The sequence below is a fragment of the Chiloscyllium plagiosum genome, unplaced genomic scaffold (assembly GCF_037043375.1).
Source record: "Chiloscyllium plagiosum isolate Xiang-an unplaced genomic scaffold, Cpla_swu_hap1 HiC_scaffold_14, whole genome shotgun sequence".
Lineage (NCBI taxonomy): Eukaryota > Metazoa > Chordata > Chondrichthyes > Orectolobiformes > Hemiscylliidae > Chiloscyllium > Chiloscyllium plagiosum.
The window spans coordinates 39754075-39772698 of NW_028270152.1; the positions used below are offsets into that span (position 1 = coordinate 39754075).

General features: G+C 40.0%; 1 protein-coding gene across 4 annotated transcripts in view; it reads right to left on the minus strand.

Annotated features, from left to right (window-relative positions):
* The window catches only part of dennd6a (DENN/MADD domain containing 6A), a 128764-nt gene that overhangs the window by 57979 nt on the left and 52161 nt on the right, over positions 1 to 18624 (minus strand). For 3 of the 4 annotated variants that reach the window (XR_015759398.1, XM_043708166.2, XM_043708169.2), the window contains 3 exons: positions 11233 to 11338; positions 7536 to 7615; positions 5596 to 5658 (listed from right to left, as the gene is read on the minus strand). Coding sequence is in view for 3 of the 4 variants with exons in the window: in XM_043708166.2 (XP_043564101.1) it covers positions 5596 to 5658; positions 7536 to 7615; positions 11233 to 11338 (249 nt within the window). In the remaining variant the exon portion in view is untranslated. The remainder of the gene's footprint in view (positions 1 to 5595; positions 5659 to 7535; positions 7616 to 11232; positions 11339 to 18624) is intronic. The other variant, XM_087994345.1, reaches the window with a different exon arrangement.

The following is an 18624-nucleotide window of genomic DNA, read 5'->3' on the forward strand; positions in this document are numbered from 1 at the left end:
TGTGTGTGTGTGTGTGAGTGTCAAAGGGTATAAGTCTGTGAGAGGGTGCGCGAGAGTGTGGTGTGTATGTGTGAGCGTATGAGAGAGCGCTTGTGTATGAGAGAGAGTTGGCCTGAGTGTACGGGTCTGTGTGTGTGTGTGGGGTGCAGTGGGGTCACCTGTAGTGTGACATGAACCCAAGGTCCTGGTTGAGGCCATCCCATGGGTACCAAACTTGGCTATCAGCCTCTGCTCGGCCACTTTGCATTGTTGCCTGTCCTGAAGTACGCCTTCGAGGATGGTCACCCGAAGGTCTGAGGTCGAATATCCCGGACTGCTGAAGTGTTCTCCAACTGGGAGGGAACACTCACCTTTCAGATTTACAACAATCAACAGGCAGGAGAGACTTAACAAACAAGCTAGGTCTTTTTGAATATATAATTTCAGTTACATCATACTGTAAACTTCTGCGTCTTACGATCTTATACTCCACAACCACCTGATGAAGGAGCAGCACTGTGAAAGCTGGTGCTTCCAAATAAACCTGTTGGACTATAACCTGGTACTGTGTAATTTTTAACTCAATTTTGATTACTGTTCTATGGCCAGTTTGATTATTTGAATGAGGACAGCAGTTAGATTACTACAACTTGTCTCAGTGCTTTAAGTTAGGAGGGAAAAACAATCTAACCAGGATTCCCACTCCTAAATGCAATCCAGTGCCTCCAGCTGGAAAATTGCTGATGTGGAATCAGAGGAACACTGGTTTAATTTTAAATAAAACAAACAAGTTTAAATATTCTGCCAAGTTGAATAACTTGATAATATTCACATTCAAGACTCACATTTGGGAAAAATATTGGGAGTCCAGCAAGCAATGCAATGAATCAGTGGAGTTGAAATTGATAAGTATTATGCTTATTGCTATAGATAAAGAATATTATCACAGCATAAGAAAAGGCAGCCACAGTAAGCTATTTGCCCTGAGTCTTCTGTCATTCAACAAGAATGAATCTGATTATAATATCATAAGAAAGAGGAGCAGAATTAAGCCATTTGACCCATCAAGTCTGCTCCACTATTCGAGCATGGCTGACATGTTTCTCAAGCACATTCTCCTGCCTTCTCCCTATAACCCTTGATCCCCTTAAGAACTTATCTATCTCTGTCTTAATACACTCAATGACTTGGCCTCCACAGCCCTCTGGGGCAATGAGTTCCTCAGATTAAGCACCCTCTGGTTGAAGAAATTCCTCCTTATCTCAGTTCTAAAGAATCAATCTCTTCACTCTGAGGTTGTACTCTCATGTCCATCTTTTCTACTACTGGAAACATCTTCCCCAAAACAACTCTCTTCAGATCTCAGTATTGTGTAAATTTTAATGAGATTCAGCTGCATCCTTCTAAACTCCATCCAGCACAGACTCAGAGTAGTCATCCACTCCTCATCTGACAAGCCCTTCATCCCTGAGATCATTCTTGCAAACTTTCTCTGGACTCCCTTCCATGCCAGTAAACTCTTCCTTAGATACAGTGCTCAAAACTGTAGAAAATGTTCCAAATGCAGTCTGACCAGAGCCTTATACTTCCTCAGTAGTATATACCTACTCTTGTGTTCCAGCCCTCTCAAAATGATTGCATTCCTAATTGTCAACTGAATCGGCATATTAACCTTAAGAGGATCCTGAACTAGGCTTCCAAGTTGCAATGTGCTTCAGATTTACAAAGCCTTTCCCCATTTAGAAAATAGTCTATGCCTCTGTTCTTCATACCAAAGTGCACAACCTCATACTTGCCCAGATTGTATTCCATCTGGCACATTTTTGCCCACTCTCCTAGCCTATCCTGCTGCAGCCTCCCCACTTCCTCATCCCTATCTGTGAATAGTTGTGATCCCAACAGTGAATCCTGTGGAACTCCACTAGTCATTGACAGTCATCCTGAAAAGGACTCCTTTATCCCTACTCTCTGCTTTCTGCCAGTCAACAAATCCTCTATCCATGTTAGTACCTTGTCCCTATCACCATGGGCTTTTATCTCATTTAGCAGCCTCCTGTGTGGCATCTTGTCAAAGACTTTCTGGAAATTCACATAGATCATGTCCACTGGCTCTTTGTCTGTGAAAAAAAAAAATTGCTTGTTACCTCTACAAAGAATTCTAATTTGTCAGGCATGATCTCTTCTTGATGAAGCCATGCTGATTCAGTACTGTTCTAAAATGCACTTCCAAGTTATCTGCAATCTCATCCTGAACAGACTCTAAAAACATACCAAAGTCAGGCAAAGCAACTTATAGTTTCCTGTCTCTGCCTCTTTCCCTTTTGCACAAAAGGTGTTATATTAGCTATTTTCCAATTGTCTGAAACCCCAGTGACTAGTGATTTCCGAAAGATCACCACCAATGCCTCTAAATCTCTTCAGCTATCTCCTCCAGAACTCTGGATATAGTCCATCTGGTCTGGGTCACATACACACTGTCAGATGTTTTAGCTTCCTTAGCACCTTCTCCTTTGTAATGGCAATTACACTGACTCTCGAAGTTATAGTATGCTGTGAAAACTTTGCTCCATTTCTTTGTTCCCTATTACTACTTATCCAGCCTCATTTTCCAGTGATCCAGTGGCCACTCTTGCTTCTCGCTTATCCTTTTGGATTTCTAAAACAACTTTTGCAATTTTCTTTTATATTACTAGCTAGCTTATTTTCATATTTCATCTATTCTCACTTTATTGATTTTTTTAATATCCTCTGCTGGTTTTTAAAAGGCTTCTCAATCCCCTGGCTTCCCACAAAGCTTTACCACATTTTATGCTTTTTCTTTTGATTTTATGTGGCCCCTGACTTCAGTTGTCAGCCCTAGTTGTAGCCTTACCCCTCTTTCCTGCCTATCTGTCATGACCCTTGACTCCTTTGATAAAATATGTCTGTTTAAGCTTTGAATATATTTAATGACCCAGCCTCCACTGGTCTTTGGGGAAGAACTACAAAGATTAATGACAGAAGAATTTCTCTTTATTTTTATCTAAAAATTGGAGAACCCTTAAGACTTTGTCCTGAGTTTCAATTAAGCAGTGGGACTACCTGCACCCAATCTGCACTAACAATAGTCCTGTTGCTAAATTATTTCTTCAAAACAATTGTTCTGGATGTATAAGATACCAATGCCTACTGAAGAACCATTCGGTGAAATTAGTTACGAATGTTAGGATTTTAATGGTGCTTGGAACAAAGAACAATACACCACAGGAAGAGGCCCTATGGCCCTCCAAGCCTATGCCAACATATTTTTCCCTTCTAGACTAAACTATCTGTATCCCTCTATTCCCTTCCTATTCATATATTCGACCAGGTGCTTCTTGAATGCTGCTATTGTGTCTGCTTCCACCACTTCCTCTGGCAGCACATTGTTATATGCCCTTTTTTACTACCTTATCTACCTGCACTGCTGCCTTCAGTAATCTGTGGACCTGAACACCCGATCCCTCTGCATATCAATACTCCTAAGGGTTCTGCCATTTACTGTATAATTTCTACCTGTACTTGACCTTCCAAAATGCATCACCTCACATTTGTCTGCATTAAACTCCATCTTCCATTTTTCTGTCCATGCCTCCAACTGATCTATATCCTGCTGTATCCTCTGACAATCCTCCTCACTGTCCACAATTCCACCAATCTTTGTATTGTCCACAAATTTACTAATAAGACCAGCTACATTTTTCACCAAATCATTTATGTAGACAACAAACAGCAGAGGTCCCAACACTGATCCCTGTGAAACACCACTAGTCAAACCCCTCCATTCCAAAATGCATCCTTCCACCGCTACCCTCTGTCTCCTATGACTAAGATAGTTTTGTGTCCATCTTGCCAGCTCACCCCGTTACCATGTGACTTCACCTTTTGTACCAGTCTGCCATGAGGGACTTTGTCAAAGGGTTGACTGAAGTCCATGAATACAACATCAACTGTTTTTCCCTCATCAATCATCTTCAACCTCCTCAAAAACATTGATCAAGTTAGTGAGGCATGACTTCCCAACTCAAAACCATGCTAACCTTCGCTAATAAGTTCATCTGCTTCTAAATGCGTACAGATCTTGTCCCTGAGAATATTTTTCAATAATTTCCCGACCAGCAAAGGGAGGCTCACAGACTTGTAATTTTCTGGATTATCTCTGCTACCCTTCTTAACCAATGGTACAACATTCTTGATGAAGAATCTTATGGTCGAAATGTTGACTCTCCTGCTCTTTGGATGCTGTCTGACCGGCTGTGATTTTCCAGCACCACACTTTTTGATTGATCTCCAGCATCTGCAGTCCTCATTTTCTCCTAATGGTACAACATTGGCTATTCTCCAGTCTTCTGTATCCTCTTTAGCCACAGGTGAGGTCCCAAAGATGTCATTAAATGCTCCAATTTGCTCTCTTGTCTCCCTCAATATTCTGGGATACATCCCATCAGGACCCAGGGACTTATCTATCTTAATACTTTTTCAGATGAACAACACCTCTTCCTTTTTAGTAGCAACTTGACTTAGAAATTCGACACTCCCTTTCCTGAGATCATCCAATTCCTTCTCTTTTGGCAAATACTGACACAAAGTATTCATTTAAGACCTCACCTACCTCTTCTGGCTTCACATAGATCCCCTCCTTTGTCTTTGAGTGGGCCAACCCTATGCCTGGTTATCCTCTTGCTTTTTGTATATGTATAAAAAGCCTTGGGATTCTCCTTAATCCTGTTTACTAATGACTTTTCATGACACCTTTTCACCCTTCTAATTCCTTGTTTCAGTTCTTTTCTACTTTCCTTATATACTTTTTAGATTAGATTAGATTACTTACAGTGTGAAAACAGGCCCTTCGGCCCAACAAGTCCACACCGTCCCGCCGAAGCGCCACCCACCCATACCCCTACATTTACCCCTTACCTAACACTATGGGCAATTTTAGCATGGCCAATTCACCTGACCTGCACATCTTTGGACTGTGGGAGGAAACCGGAGCACCCGGAAGAAACTCAGGGAGACACGGGGAGAACGTGCAAACTCCACAGAGTCAGTCGCCTGAGGCGGGAATTGAACCTGGGTCTCTGGCGCTGTGAGGCAGCAGTGCTAACCACTGTACCACCGTGCCGCCCACAATGCCACCGTGCCGCCCACTTCAAGGGCTTCATCAATTCCCATCCTCCTAGACCTTAGGTATGCTTCTTTTTACTTTTTATGGTTATCAACTCCAGATAATGAAAATAAAAAATGAATAAGCATGCAACATTCATATGCATATTTTATTTGCTGTCATTTTTAAAGGGTGGCAGGAGAAATAGGATATGAAACTACTTCCAATATAACCAGGAAGTAGGTGGGTTGCAAGAACTGGCGAGAGTTTTCTACCTCCTAAAGCAAAATCACAACACAATACAATAGAAATATACTAATTTCACCAAATATGAAACTCTTAATATAATTGTAAGGAGGGCATTAATCAGGCCATTTTTCTCTATCAAAGTGCCATGTCACTGACTTCAAAACTTCAAACTAGCATAATTTATGTCTATGACAAAAATCAGGTTTAACCTCTGGTATAATGAGCAAATATCCTGTAATATTTACCTCATCTTCAGACTGTATTATCTGGGTTGCACCAGGTTTATCTTGCAAAGTAGGAATTCTAACCTGTTATTAATCAGGAATAAAAGACAAAATGTTTGATGAATGCATTATTAACCCAAGAACGACATAATTTACTTTACATTTAGTGAAAGACAAATTTCACTGTAAACATGTTTGACATGTAAACTTAAATCAAAAAGAGCAATAGGGAGGAAAGAATCTGCTCCATCTAGCCTGCTTCATATCGTCATATCAGAGTCATGACCTTTCAACCCCACACCTATTCTGTTCACTCATGAGGAGCCATGTAATCTGCTGGAATCAGCAAGGACAAAGCTTCAATACAGATTCTAGGTTTATTCAACTGGTGGAGAGAATTCTTGGAAGTCTACCTCTCTCTATTCACCTCAAAGTTCTCAAAAAGAATCCAATAAGACCAGTTTTTTTACTTTAAAATTGAAAGCTGCTGAAACTAAGATACCATTAGGAGAAGACAGATTAGGGAAAGGCACAGACACAAAGAAGGAAATCCAAACAATTATAAGATGCATTCTTGAGTTGGTTGGAAGATTAAAAGGAACTGATATATACAACAAAAAGGAGGGCATGTTTATATTAGATCATGTGAATATATGAAAACAGGTGAGAAGGAGAATATCACAAAAGGAAAGTCTAAAAAATACAAATGAAGAAAAGGTATTTTAAGTTGTCATTGGGTTTTTGGAGAGACGGATCCCCATGTGCACAATTGTAAAATAATCATTGTTTGCTCTATTTAGAGCTGTTATACGTTATATGTTATACATCCAACAAGATTTTGAAATTAGCAATTCAGCACCAAATCTTTTCAAGGCATCTATATCACCCACCAGGAGTTCAAAAGATGGGACACACAAATCTAAATGAAGCCTAAGCAAAATCTTGTGTCGGCCACTATTGTGCTTTATGTTTTATACTGAATTGCGAAGGAATAAGAATGGTATACGGGCTTCTGTTATAGTCTCATGATACTCATTGTGAAACATTTGAGTTTGGGGTGGCACAGTGGTTAGTACTGTTACCTCAGCGCCTAAGACCTGGATTCAATTTCAGCCCTAGGCAACTGCCTGTAAGTTTGCACACATTCTCCCTGCATCTTTGTGGGTTTTCTCCAATTGGTTCGCTTTCCTTGCAAAGTCCAAAGATGCGTAGGTTGTCCATGCTAAATTCCCATTGTGTCCAGGAATGTGCAGACTCCACTGATAACAAAACAGAGTACTACCATTGCCATGCTGTTACAACAATGCAAGACATTCTACTCCTCAAAACTACATGACACCAATCAAAAACACATTTTGTGACACCTTCCTAAACCCTTTTTGAAAAGATTAGTATTTTTTGATTCTGTGTTCAACTTGCCTATATTTGAAGTATCTTTTTGATGACTTGGGTAACTTTTAAAAATAAATATTGCTACATTAATTTTCTAGTTCATGACAACAATCTGTGACAGAAACCAGATGTTCAGTACTGTATTTAACTGAAGGTGTCAGTAAGCATGTACTCATTTGTGTCAAAAGTCAAACTTTTAAAACAAATTAGATCAACTTTGATAACCCTTGTCTTTTTTCCCTCCCCCATTTTTGTCTGAATTGTGAGCCTTGACAAAATAATGAAATGGAACAATCAGAAGAAATTACTGGTCCAAATACTATAAAGAAATGAAATTACAATATTCACAGCTGATGTGTTAATTACAGTCGCTATATACTGACATCAAGTTTGCTCCCTTAAAGTCAGTAATTTTTTTTCTGGATTGTAAGTTAAATATTAAAATTCATCTATTTAATTATACTTTGCTATGATATTTATATGGGCTCTGATGGGAAGGTATTTACATGGTGAAATTATATTTAACATTTGTGCAACTCATTTCACTACAATGACTTTAAAAATTGTACCTTTATAATGATCCCCATTGTGGGAAGATTTAGTGCCTTGCCAGGGATTGGTGCAGGCCAACAATCTATATCATTACAGGCTGGGGAAAAAAATTAAGATCTGATTGATTATTTGAATAAAAAGAAAAAAATTTCTGTCAAGAATTACATATGACCACTAATATCTCAATACAAATTAATCTACTTATGTATTAGAACAGATTCCGATATATTCGTTTTTATGCTTAAGTACTAGTTGTAAAAATAGAATGTTTCAGCCAAACCAGTTGTCAAATACAGTGCTGCAATCAATCATAATTGGCTAGTTGAACCAAACTGGGAAACCCTGCAGCAGTCCAGAGGAGTGAGACTTGGATGTATCAGCATACCATGCAGCCATATGACAATATACAATGAAACCTTCTGATCTTAGATATTTGTTTAAGTGATTACTATTGATTAAATGCTTCCTTACATAGTTGAAGGAAAGTTAATCAGACTGCTCACTATTCTGCATCTCAGAGAGGCTGGTTATAGAGAAGAGAGAGATGATTAGCAGAGGATATAATGAAGAGATTTAGATTCTTTTTTTATGTTGCCGTCTGGTCATTGGTTCTCACAGCATATGTTTCCGAGGATTAGCAATGCAAATTTGACTGATTTACTTTTAGACAAACTGCAAGGAACATCTAAACGTCCACTAGTTTTACTGGTCCTAATAATACACAAACAATCACAGTAACAAATTTTAGTAACTAGCAGCCATACTTTCAACTGCTCAGGCCTTAAGCTCTGGAATTACTGCTGTCAAATCCCTAACACTCTAGCTTTCTCTCCTCTTGTAGGATATTCCTTAAAACCTCAGTCTTTAACCAAAACTTTACTCACCCTGTCCTAATATTGTCTTACGTACTTCAGTACTGAATTTTGTTTGATAATGCTCCAGTAAAATATTTTGGGTTGTTATATTGTAGTAAAGAGGCAAGTTTTTGCCAATGAAGTCAAAATCATCCCAAGGAACTTTTCCATTATCTTTGCTGCAACATTATTGCTCTATTTTGACTTAAATACCAAAAGATATTTTCTTGATGAGTTTCCCTTATATTATGAATCCCATAGATACTGATTACATTTAAAATCTGAGTCTGAAGACATTTACTGCAATAAACAAAATAAAAACAATACTGACTAATCATATTCAGTAGGTAACTTATACTTTTAAAGACTACAGAAACATTTCACAACTTTAGAAATAACCAAAAAGTTTCCTTCCATGGTTATACTTCACTCTGACACCTCGGTGCATACTTCATTGTCCAGGTACCACTCAAGATTGCTTGTGTCCTTTTTCATTTAACAAGATAACTTCTGTTCCTTGAAGTGATTTCAAGGGTAAGATTTATCCTGGGGACCACTCTCTTTAGCCATCTGCAGGCAAATATTCTGGCCTTATTTAAATCCTCACAAATGTGGTTCTTCAATTTGAGCACAAGCTCCCACCCACATTCAAAGTGGAGAACAATAAATACTGTCTGCCTCTATCTCTTTGCGTTGTCTCTCTGTCCTGTCTGTAAAGTTCATGGATAATTTAATACAAATTCCATAGGATGGTACTTCTTTGCCCATTTCCATGGCCATGTGAATCACATGGGCCTTGCTGATTCGGTAATAGTCACCCAATTCTATTCTTTTTGTCATTTATATAAATGATTTGGATGGTAATGTAGGAGGTATGGTTAGTAAGTTTTCAGATGACACAAAATTGGTGGTGTAGTGGACCGCAAAGAAGGTTGCCTCAGAGTACAATGGGACGTTGATCAGATGGGCCAAGGAGGAGCAAATAGAATTTAGTTTAGATAAATCTGAGTTGCTGCATTTTGGTAGGGAAAATCAGCACAGGACTTATACACCTAAATGGTAACGTCCTGGGGCTTGCGGCAAACAAAAAGATCACAGTTCCTTGAAAATGGAGTCGCAGTTGGTGAAGAAAGCATTTGGTACACTTGCCTTTATTGGTCAGTGCATTGAGTATAGCAGTTGGGAAATCATATTGCAGCTATACAGGATATTGGTTAGGCCACTTTTGGAATATTGCAGGCAATTCTGGACTCCCTGCTATTGGAAAAACGTTCTTAAACTTGAAAGGGTTCAGAAAAGATTTAAAAACAAAGAACAAATCAGACAGGAACAGGCCCTCCAAGCCTGCACTGTCATATTTTGCCCTTCCATATTAAAATTGTCTTCATTTACAGGATCCATATCCCTTTATTCCCTTCCTATTCTTTTATTTGTCTAGCTGCTTCTCAAATGGTGCCATTGTCTACTTCCACCACCTCCTCTGGCACTGTTTGTGTCAAAAACCTGCCTCACACATCTCTTTTAAACTTCCCAATCGCACCCCTCCACCCCCGCATCTTGAACCTGTATCCCCTCGTAATTGACCCGTCCACCCTGGGAAAAAGCCTCATACATTCCACTCTATCCATACCATTCATAATTATTATAAATTTCTATCAGGTCACCTCTGAACCTCCTGCTTTCCAGAGAAAAAAAACCATACAACATCCTGGTAAACCTTTTCTGTACCCTCTCCAAGACATTCACATCCTTCTGGTAATGCGGTGACCAGAACTGCACGCAATTTACAAGACTATTGCCAGGATTGGAGTGTTTGAGCTACAGGGAGAGACTAAATAGATTGGGGCTATTTTCCCTGGAGCATCAGAGGCTGAGAGTTGACCTTATAGATGTTTATAATATCATGACGGGCATGCATAGGGTGAGTAGTTAAGACTTTTTCACCAGGTATGGAAGTCCAAAACTAGAGGGCATAGGTTTAAGGTGAGCAGGGAAAGATTTAAAAGAGACCTAAAAAGCAACTTTTTCACAAAAGGTGGTGAGTGTGAAATGAACTGCTAGAGGAAGTGATGGAGGCTGGTACAATTACAACATTTAAAAGGCATCTGGATGGGTATATGAACAGGAAGGGTTTGGAAGGATATGGACCCAATGCTGACAAGGACAACTAGATTGATTTAGGATATCTGGTCTTCATGGATGAGGTGCACCGAAGGATCTGTTTCTGTGCTGTACAGCTCTATGACTCTGTTCTATCTTGGAAATGCACAGACTGTGTAAGAGTTTTAGGAATGACATTACTAAAACACAACTGTGAAACCTGGAGTCTAGCCGTTCATCCAAAGTCAGAGATATCCTGTTATTGTTTATTGGTGCAAATATCTGATATCTTTGTGGTAAAACAATCTGGGCCTCACTGTCTCCATAGTTACCATGCCACTTAGGATTGTTGTCAAGCAGGATTGTGTCACATGACCCCCCCTTACTACTCCCTTTCACCTTAAATTGAAATGTCTAAAACAAAGTGTGAAACAAATACACAATGTAGGTAACTTAAGAGAGGTTGGCTGCAGATGGACAAAGTAAATGCAGTAATATGACTCAGTGAATCCACTCTCCCAAAACCCATAATATAAAAGTAAACTACTGTGGATGCTGGAAATCTGAAATAAAAACGTAAAATGCTACAGAAACTCAATGGGTCTGGAAGCATCTATAGACAGAAAAAAAGAGTTAAAGTTTTAAGTACAATATGACTCTAAGAGAGATATTCTGCCAGATCTACGAAGATTATACAGCATTCACTGTTTTTATTTCCCAAAGCCCATGCTATATTATAAAAGTAGTTTAAGATACTCACCTGCTTCTAGACAAGGCTCACTCTTGTCAAAATACTCTGGTGCAATCAACTTCAGCAGGAAATGGAAAAAGTTAACATAGGGGAGTTTACTGAGCAGCACCAGAGACTGTAAGAAAGGGGAGAAAAAAATACTTAATAGAATTACATATAAAAGTAAACAAAGAACTGCGGATGCTGGAGATCTGAAACAAAAAATGAAATTGCAAGAGAAACTCAGCAAGTCTGGCAACATCTATGGGGAGGAAGCAGAGTTAACATTTCAAGTCTGGGGACTCTTCAGCAGGCTCGATAAGGCTCAAATCACATTTGGAGTGCTGTGCAGAGTTTTGGGCCCCGTATCCCACGAAGGATGTACTGACCCTAGAGTGTGTTCAGAGGAGATCCATGATAATGATCCCAGCAATGAAAAGCTTAACATATGAGCAACGTTTGGGATTCTGGGTTTATACTCAATGGAGTTTAGAAGGATGGAGTGGGGCGGGGGGTTGGAATCTAACCGAAACAAACAGAATACTGAATTGCCTGGGCAGAATACATGTTGGGAAGATAGTTCCATTGATACGAGGGACAAGGACCAGAGGGCATAGTGTTAGAGTAAAGAGAAGACCTTTTAGAATGGAGATAAGAAGAATGCTGAATCTATGGAATTCAATACCACAGAAGGTTGTGGAGGCCATGTCATTGAGTATATTTAAGACTGAGAAAGGTAGGTTCTTGAGTATCAAGAGGATCATGGGTTGCAGGGAGAAAGCGGAAGAATGAGGGTTGTGAAACTTAACAGTTATGATTGAATGGTGGAGGAGACTCGATGAGCTGAATAGCCTAACTTTTGCTCCAACATCTTACAGTCTTATAGAAGACAAACCACAATCCATATCTTGGAAAACAAAGAAAAACTTGATGGAAAAGTTGCTTGTTATTGAAGGGTCAAATACTGTATAAAGCCCAGGTAATACATACATGAAAGACTGAACAAAATGTTATATGCTTTGCTTGATGAAGTCCGATTTCTCAAAATGTGCTGATTCTTTTATAAAAAGTAAAAACACTATGAATGCTGGAAATCTGAAATATAACCAGCAAAATGCTGGAAATACGCAGCTGAGCAACTTGCCTTATGCTGTTCTGTAACCAGCCACTAGAGGGTATGAAAGTGAAATAGATTGAACCATGGAGTAAACAAGAAGTGACCTTTGAAAAAAACAAAACACTGGATTTCTGCTTTATCAAAACAATGCAATGGGTCCTTAAGCATTTTTTTTGCAAACAAAGGTACATTTAAATGAAATAAAACAGGATAGGTTGTTGGTATAACAATAAGATAGTTATTAGACATGGTGATATAGGCAACTTTAAAACATTCACTTGACACTCTTAATATACTATACCTAACCTTAATGGAAGTAAAGGCATTGAAAAGAGAAAGCATTGCTAAAATAAAACAAAATACAGCGCGTATACTTAACAAACTATTAATAAAAGAAACCGGAAGAATTCTCTGCAATATTAGAAATCAAACACCAAACTAGTTTTGTAACTTTCTGACTTGACTCAGCCTGCATGAGTTTACCGTGAGAAACTTCCATACATGCCAAATATGAAAAAAGTTGACTTCACTAGCAACAACAGAGATTGACAATATGAATGGTTTCATCCAGCAGCACTACATTACATTAGCACTGCAGAAGGAAATGTAGTCCTCAATTTCACTCCCATTTTTGGTATTTGGCAACATGACAATTCTTCAAACCAGAAGTCAGATATGTTCCTGCATGCCACTATGCATAAGAAGCTATTCTCTAATTTCATCACTATTCTTACTAAGACCACACATACAATATGACATATTCCCAAGCCTCTGCCGCAGGGGATTGAGGTAACTAATTTTGTTGAAGCAGAACTGCACTTCTACATTTTAATCTGTCCAAAAGGAGAAAAAAACAATTGAACGATCTTTAATTTGCTGTTAAATTATACTTGTTCGGGCTTAGCTTGAATCATCCAATAGGACTATACCACATGATAAATTCACTAAATTTCTAGGTTAATCAAGAGTTTCAGTCGAGCGTTATTTTCATTGCCTTGCGATGATCATAGTTTGTTATTAGCATTGCAATATGCTTTTCTATTGTGCCAGATTCATGCTAGAATTGTTAAACTCATAAAACATGGACTGTGCAACCAATAGTAACTGAGATCAACTTTCGACTTCACCTGAAGTCAGTTGATAGAGATCTGTCCCTCAAATCTTGCATCACAAATGCAATATAAAAGCTTTTTTTTAAAAAAATGTACAAAAAGAGAGGAACAGACAAAGGAAGCATATGGGGAGGTCAGTGCAGGACAGTGAGAGAGAGAAAGAAACTGACACAACAGTGAACCTGCACAGTTACTGCCTTTGCAGTTTGATTCATGTATCGCTGGACATTAGAGTGCGTCTGGGAAAAATAACAAACAGTGAAGTTCACAACTAATCTTGGAGGAACCTGTTTGGGAGAGGTCACAGCACAGAAACAGAAATGAATATTTAGGCATGGCCTTACAGTAAATCTGCAGTAGTGAGTGGAGTGGGTTCTTTCTTGATTATATGTTTTATTAAGATATATCTGTTGATTGAACTTAAAATATAAGCCATAAGTATTAATTTAACCTCTACGTTTTGTAGAGGAGTGCTATTTTCTAAGTCTATAGATTGTGGAGGAGCAAAAATGGCCTTCTGTAAAGTGATATGCTCTTCTTGTCGGATGCGGGAGTTTAGGGAGAGTTTACAGATTATTGAGGATTATATCTGCAATAAGTGCCGTTGGTTGTGAATCCTATCAGATTGAATGGATCAGTTGGAGAGACAGATAGAGGGAATGAGGAATTTACAAGAGCAAGGAGATGTGATGGATGGCAGTTATAGGAAGGGAGAAAACTCACAGGTACAGTCACATAGATGGGTTGATTCCAGGAAACAAGTATGCTGTTTTGGAAAATGTAGGGGGTGATGGACTCTCAGGGGAACGTAGCATGAACAGCCAAGTTTCTGGTATCAAGACTGGCTCTAATGCAATGAGGGGTACGTCAGGTTCCAAGAGATCAATTGTGTTAGGGGACTCTAGTCTGAAGTACAAACAGACATTTCTGTCGCCAGCAGCAAAGAATCAGAATGGTGTGTTGATTCTCTGGGCCCGGATCAAGGATGTCTCAGAGAGGGTGCAGAATGTTCTCACGGGGGAGAGGGGCCAGCAAGAGGTCATTGTCCACATTGGAACCAATGACATAGGAAGGGAAAAGGTTGAGATTCTGAAGGGAGATTACAGAGTGTTAGGCAGGAATTTAAAAAAAGGAGGTCCTCGAGAGTAGTAATATCTGGATTACTCCCAGTGCTACGAGCTCGTGAGGACAGGAATAGGAGGATTGACCAGATGAATGCATGGCTGAGGAGCTGGTATATGGGAGAAGGATTCACATTTTTGGATCATTGGAACCTCTTTTGGGGTAAAAGTGACCTGTACAAGAAGGACGGATTGCACCTAAATTGGAAGGGGACTAATATACTGGCAAGGAGATTTGCTAGAGCTGCTCGGGAGGATTTAAAATAGTAAGGTGGGGGTGGGGCGGGGGTGGTGGAACCCAGGGAGATACTGAGGAAAGAGATCAATCTGAGACTAGTACAGTTGAGAGCAAAAGCAATTCACTCAGGACAGGCAGGGACAAAGCAGAGAACAAGTTAGGACTGATAAATTAAACTGCATTTATTACAACGCAAGAGGCTTAACAGAGAAGGCAGTTGGACTCAGGGCATGGTTAGGAACATGGGACTGCAATATCATAGCTATTACAGAAACATGGATTAGAGATGGACAGGACCAGCAGCTTAATGTTCCAGGATACAAATGCTACAAGAAGAACAGAAAGGGAGGCAAGAGAGGAGGGGGAGTGGTTCCAAACATAGACTGGGACTGCTATAGTGTTAAGGGTTAGATGAAGAGGAATTTGTGAAGTGTGTACAAGAACATTTTCTGATTCAGTATGTGGATGTACCTACTAGAGAAGGTGCAAAACTTGACCTACTCTTGGGAAATAAGGCAGGGCAGGTGACTGAGGTGTCACTGGGGGAGCACTTTGGGGCCAGCGACCATAATTCTATTAGATTTAAAATAGTGATGGAAAAGGATAGACCAGATCTAAAAGTTGAAGTTCTAAAATTGGAGGAAGGCTAATTTTGACGGTATTAGGCAAGAACTTTCAAAAGCTGATTGGGGGCAAATGTTTGCAGGTAAAGGGTCGGCTGGAAAATGAGAAGCCTTCAGAAATGAGATAACAAGAGTCCAGAGAAAGTATATTCCTGTTAGGGTGAAAGGGAAGGCTGGTAGGTATAGTAAATGCTGGATGACTAAAGAAATTGAGGATTTGGTTAATGAAAAGAAGGAAGCATATGTAAGGTATAGACAGGAGAGATCGAGTGAATCCTTAGAAGAGTATAAAGGCAGGAGGAGTATACTTAAGAGGGAAGTCAGGGCAGCAAAAAGGGGACATGAAATAGCTAGCTTTGGCAAATAGAGTTAAGGAGAATCCAAAGGGTTTTTACAAATACATTAAGGACAAAAGGGTAATTAGGGAGAGAATAGAGCCCTTCACACATCAGCAAAGTGGCCTTTGTGCAGAGCTGCAGAAAATGGGGGAGATACTAAATGAGTATTTTGCATCAGTATTTACTGTGCAAATGGACATGGAAGGTATAAAATGTAGAGAAATTGATAGTGACATCTTGAAAAATGTCCATAGTACAGAGGAAGAAGTGCTGGAGGTCTTGAAATGCATAAAAGTGGATAAATCCCCTAGAACTCTATGGGAAGCTAGGGAAGTGATTGCTGGTTCTCTTACTGAAACATTTGTATCATCGATAGTCATAGGTGAGGTACCAGAAGACTGGAGGTTGGCTAACATGGTGCCACGGTTTAGGAAAGGTGGTGAGGACAAGCCAGGGAACTATAGACCAGTGAGCCTGACGTCGGTGGTGGGCAGGTTGTTGGAGGGAATCCTGAGGGACAGGATGTACATGTATTTGGAAAGGTAAGGACTGATTAGGGATAGTCAACATGTCCCACAAACTTGATTGAGTTTTTTGAAGAAGTAACAAAGAGGACTGATGGGGGCAGAGCAGTAGATGTGATCTATATGGACTTCAGTAAGGCGTTCGACAAGGTTCCCCATGGGAGACCGATTAGCAAGGTTAGATCTCATGGAATACAGGGAGAACTAGCCATTTTGATACAGAACTGGCTCAAAAGGTAGAAGACAGAGGGTGGTGCTGGTGGAGGGTTTTCTTTCAGACTGGAGGCCTGTGACCAATGGAGTGCACAAGGATTGATGCTGGGCCCTCTACTTTTCAACATTTACATAAATGATTTGAATGTGAGCATAAGAGGTATAGTTAGTAAGTTGCAGATGACACCAAAATTGGAAGTGTAGTGGACAGTGAAGAAGGTTACCTCAGATTACAACAGGATCTTGACCAGATGGGCCATTGGGCTGAGAAGTGACAGATGGAGTTTAATTCAGATAAATGAAAGGTGCTGCATTTTGGGAAAGCAAATCTTAGCAGGACTTATATACTTGATGCTGAGACCCTAGGGAGTGTTGCTGTACAAAGATGTTGGACTGCATGTTCATAGCTTCTTGAAATTGGAGTCGCAGTAGGTAGGATAGCGAAGGTGGCGTTTGGTATGCTTTCCTTTATTGGTCAGAGTATTGAGTACAGGAGTTGGGAGGTCATGTTGCAATTGTGCAGGACATTGATTAGGCCACTGTTGGAATATTGCATGCAATTCTGGTCTCCTTCGTATCGGAAAGATGTTGTGAAACTTGAAAGGGTTCAGAAAGGATTTACAAGGATAGTGCCAGGGTTGGAGGATTTGAGCTATAGGGAGAGGCTGAACAGGCTTGGGCTGTTTTCCCTGGAAGGTCGGAGGCTGAGGGATGACCTCAAAGGTTTACAAAATCATGAGGGGCATGGATAGGGTAAGTAGACAAAGTCTTTTCCCAGGTGTGGAGGACTCCAGAACTAGAGGGCATAGATTTAAGGTGAGAGGGGCAAGATATAAAAGAGCCTAAGGGGAAACATTTTCATGCAGAGTGTGGTACGTATATGGAATGAGCTGCCAGAGGAAGTGGTGGAGGCTGATACAATTGCAACATTTAAAAGGCATTTGGATGGGTATATGAATAGGAAGGGTTTGAAGGGATATGGGCCAGGTGCTGGCAGATGGGACTAGATTGGGTTGGGATATCTGTTCAGCATCGACGGGTTGGACCGAATTGTCTGTTTCCAAGTTGTACATTTATATGACTTTATGAGCTGGATTTCACATAGTTATTGATTGCTTAATATAATATCAACAGGCCCTTCAGCCCAACTCATATATGTCGACCAGGTTTCCCAAACTAGTCCCACTTGCCTGCATTTGGCCCATATCCCGCTAAATCCTTCTGATCCACGTACCTCTCCAAATGTTATTTTAAGTATTGTAATTGTACCAGTCTCCACCACTTCCTCTGGCAGCTCATTCCATACAAGCATAATCTTCTGCGTGGAAGGTTGCCCTCAGGTTCCTTTTATATCTTACTCCTCTCATCTTTAACCCATGCCCTTTACGTTTGGACTCCTCTACACTGGGGAAAAAGACCTTGACTATTCACTCCATCCATTCCCCTCATGATTTTACAAACCTTAATAAAAGGTCATTCCTGAGCCTCCTATCCTCCAGGGAAAAAAAAAATCCCAGTCTATCCAGCCTCTCCTTTTAATTCAAGTCTTCCAGTCTTTGCAACATGCTTGTAAATCATTTTTGCACTCTTTCCAGTTTAATGACATCTTTTTTATAGTAGGGCAACCAGAACTGTACGCAGTACTCCAAATATGGCCTTATCAACATTTTGTACAGCTGTAACATTATGTCCCAATTCCTGTACTCAAGCTCTGTCTAATGATGGTAAGTGTACCAAACACCTTGTTCACCACCCTGTCTACCTGTGATGCCACTTCAAGGAACTATGAATCTGCACCTTTCGGTCCCCTGTTCGATAATACTCCCCAAGACCCCACCATTAACTGTGCAATTCACAGCCTGGTTTGTCTTACCAAAATGTAACATCTCGTATTTATCAGAATTTATTATCTGTCATTCCTCAGCCCAACAGCCTCGTTTATTAAGATCCAGTTGTACTTTTACATTACCTTCTTCACTGTCCACTATCTCACCAATCTTGGTGTCATCTGCAAACTTATTTATCATGCTTCCTATAGTCTCTTCCAAATTGTTTATTTAAAGTATAACAGTGAATCCAGCACCAATCCTTGCAGCATACTGCTGGTCACAGGCCTCCAGTCTGAACAATGACCCT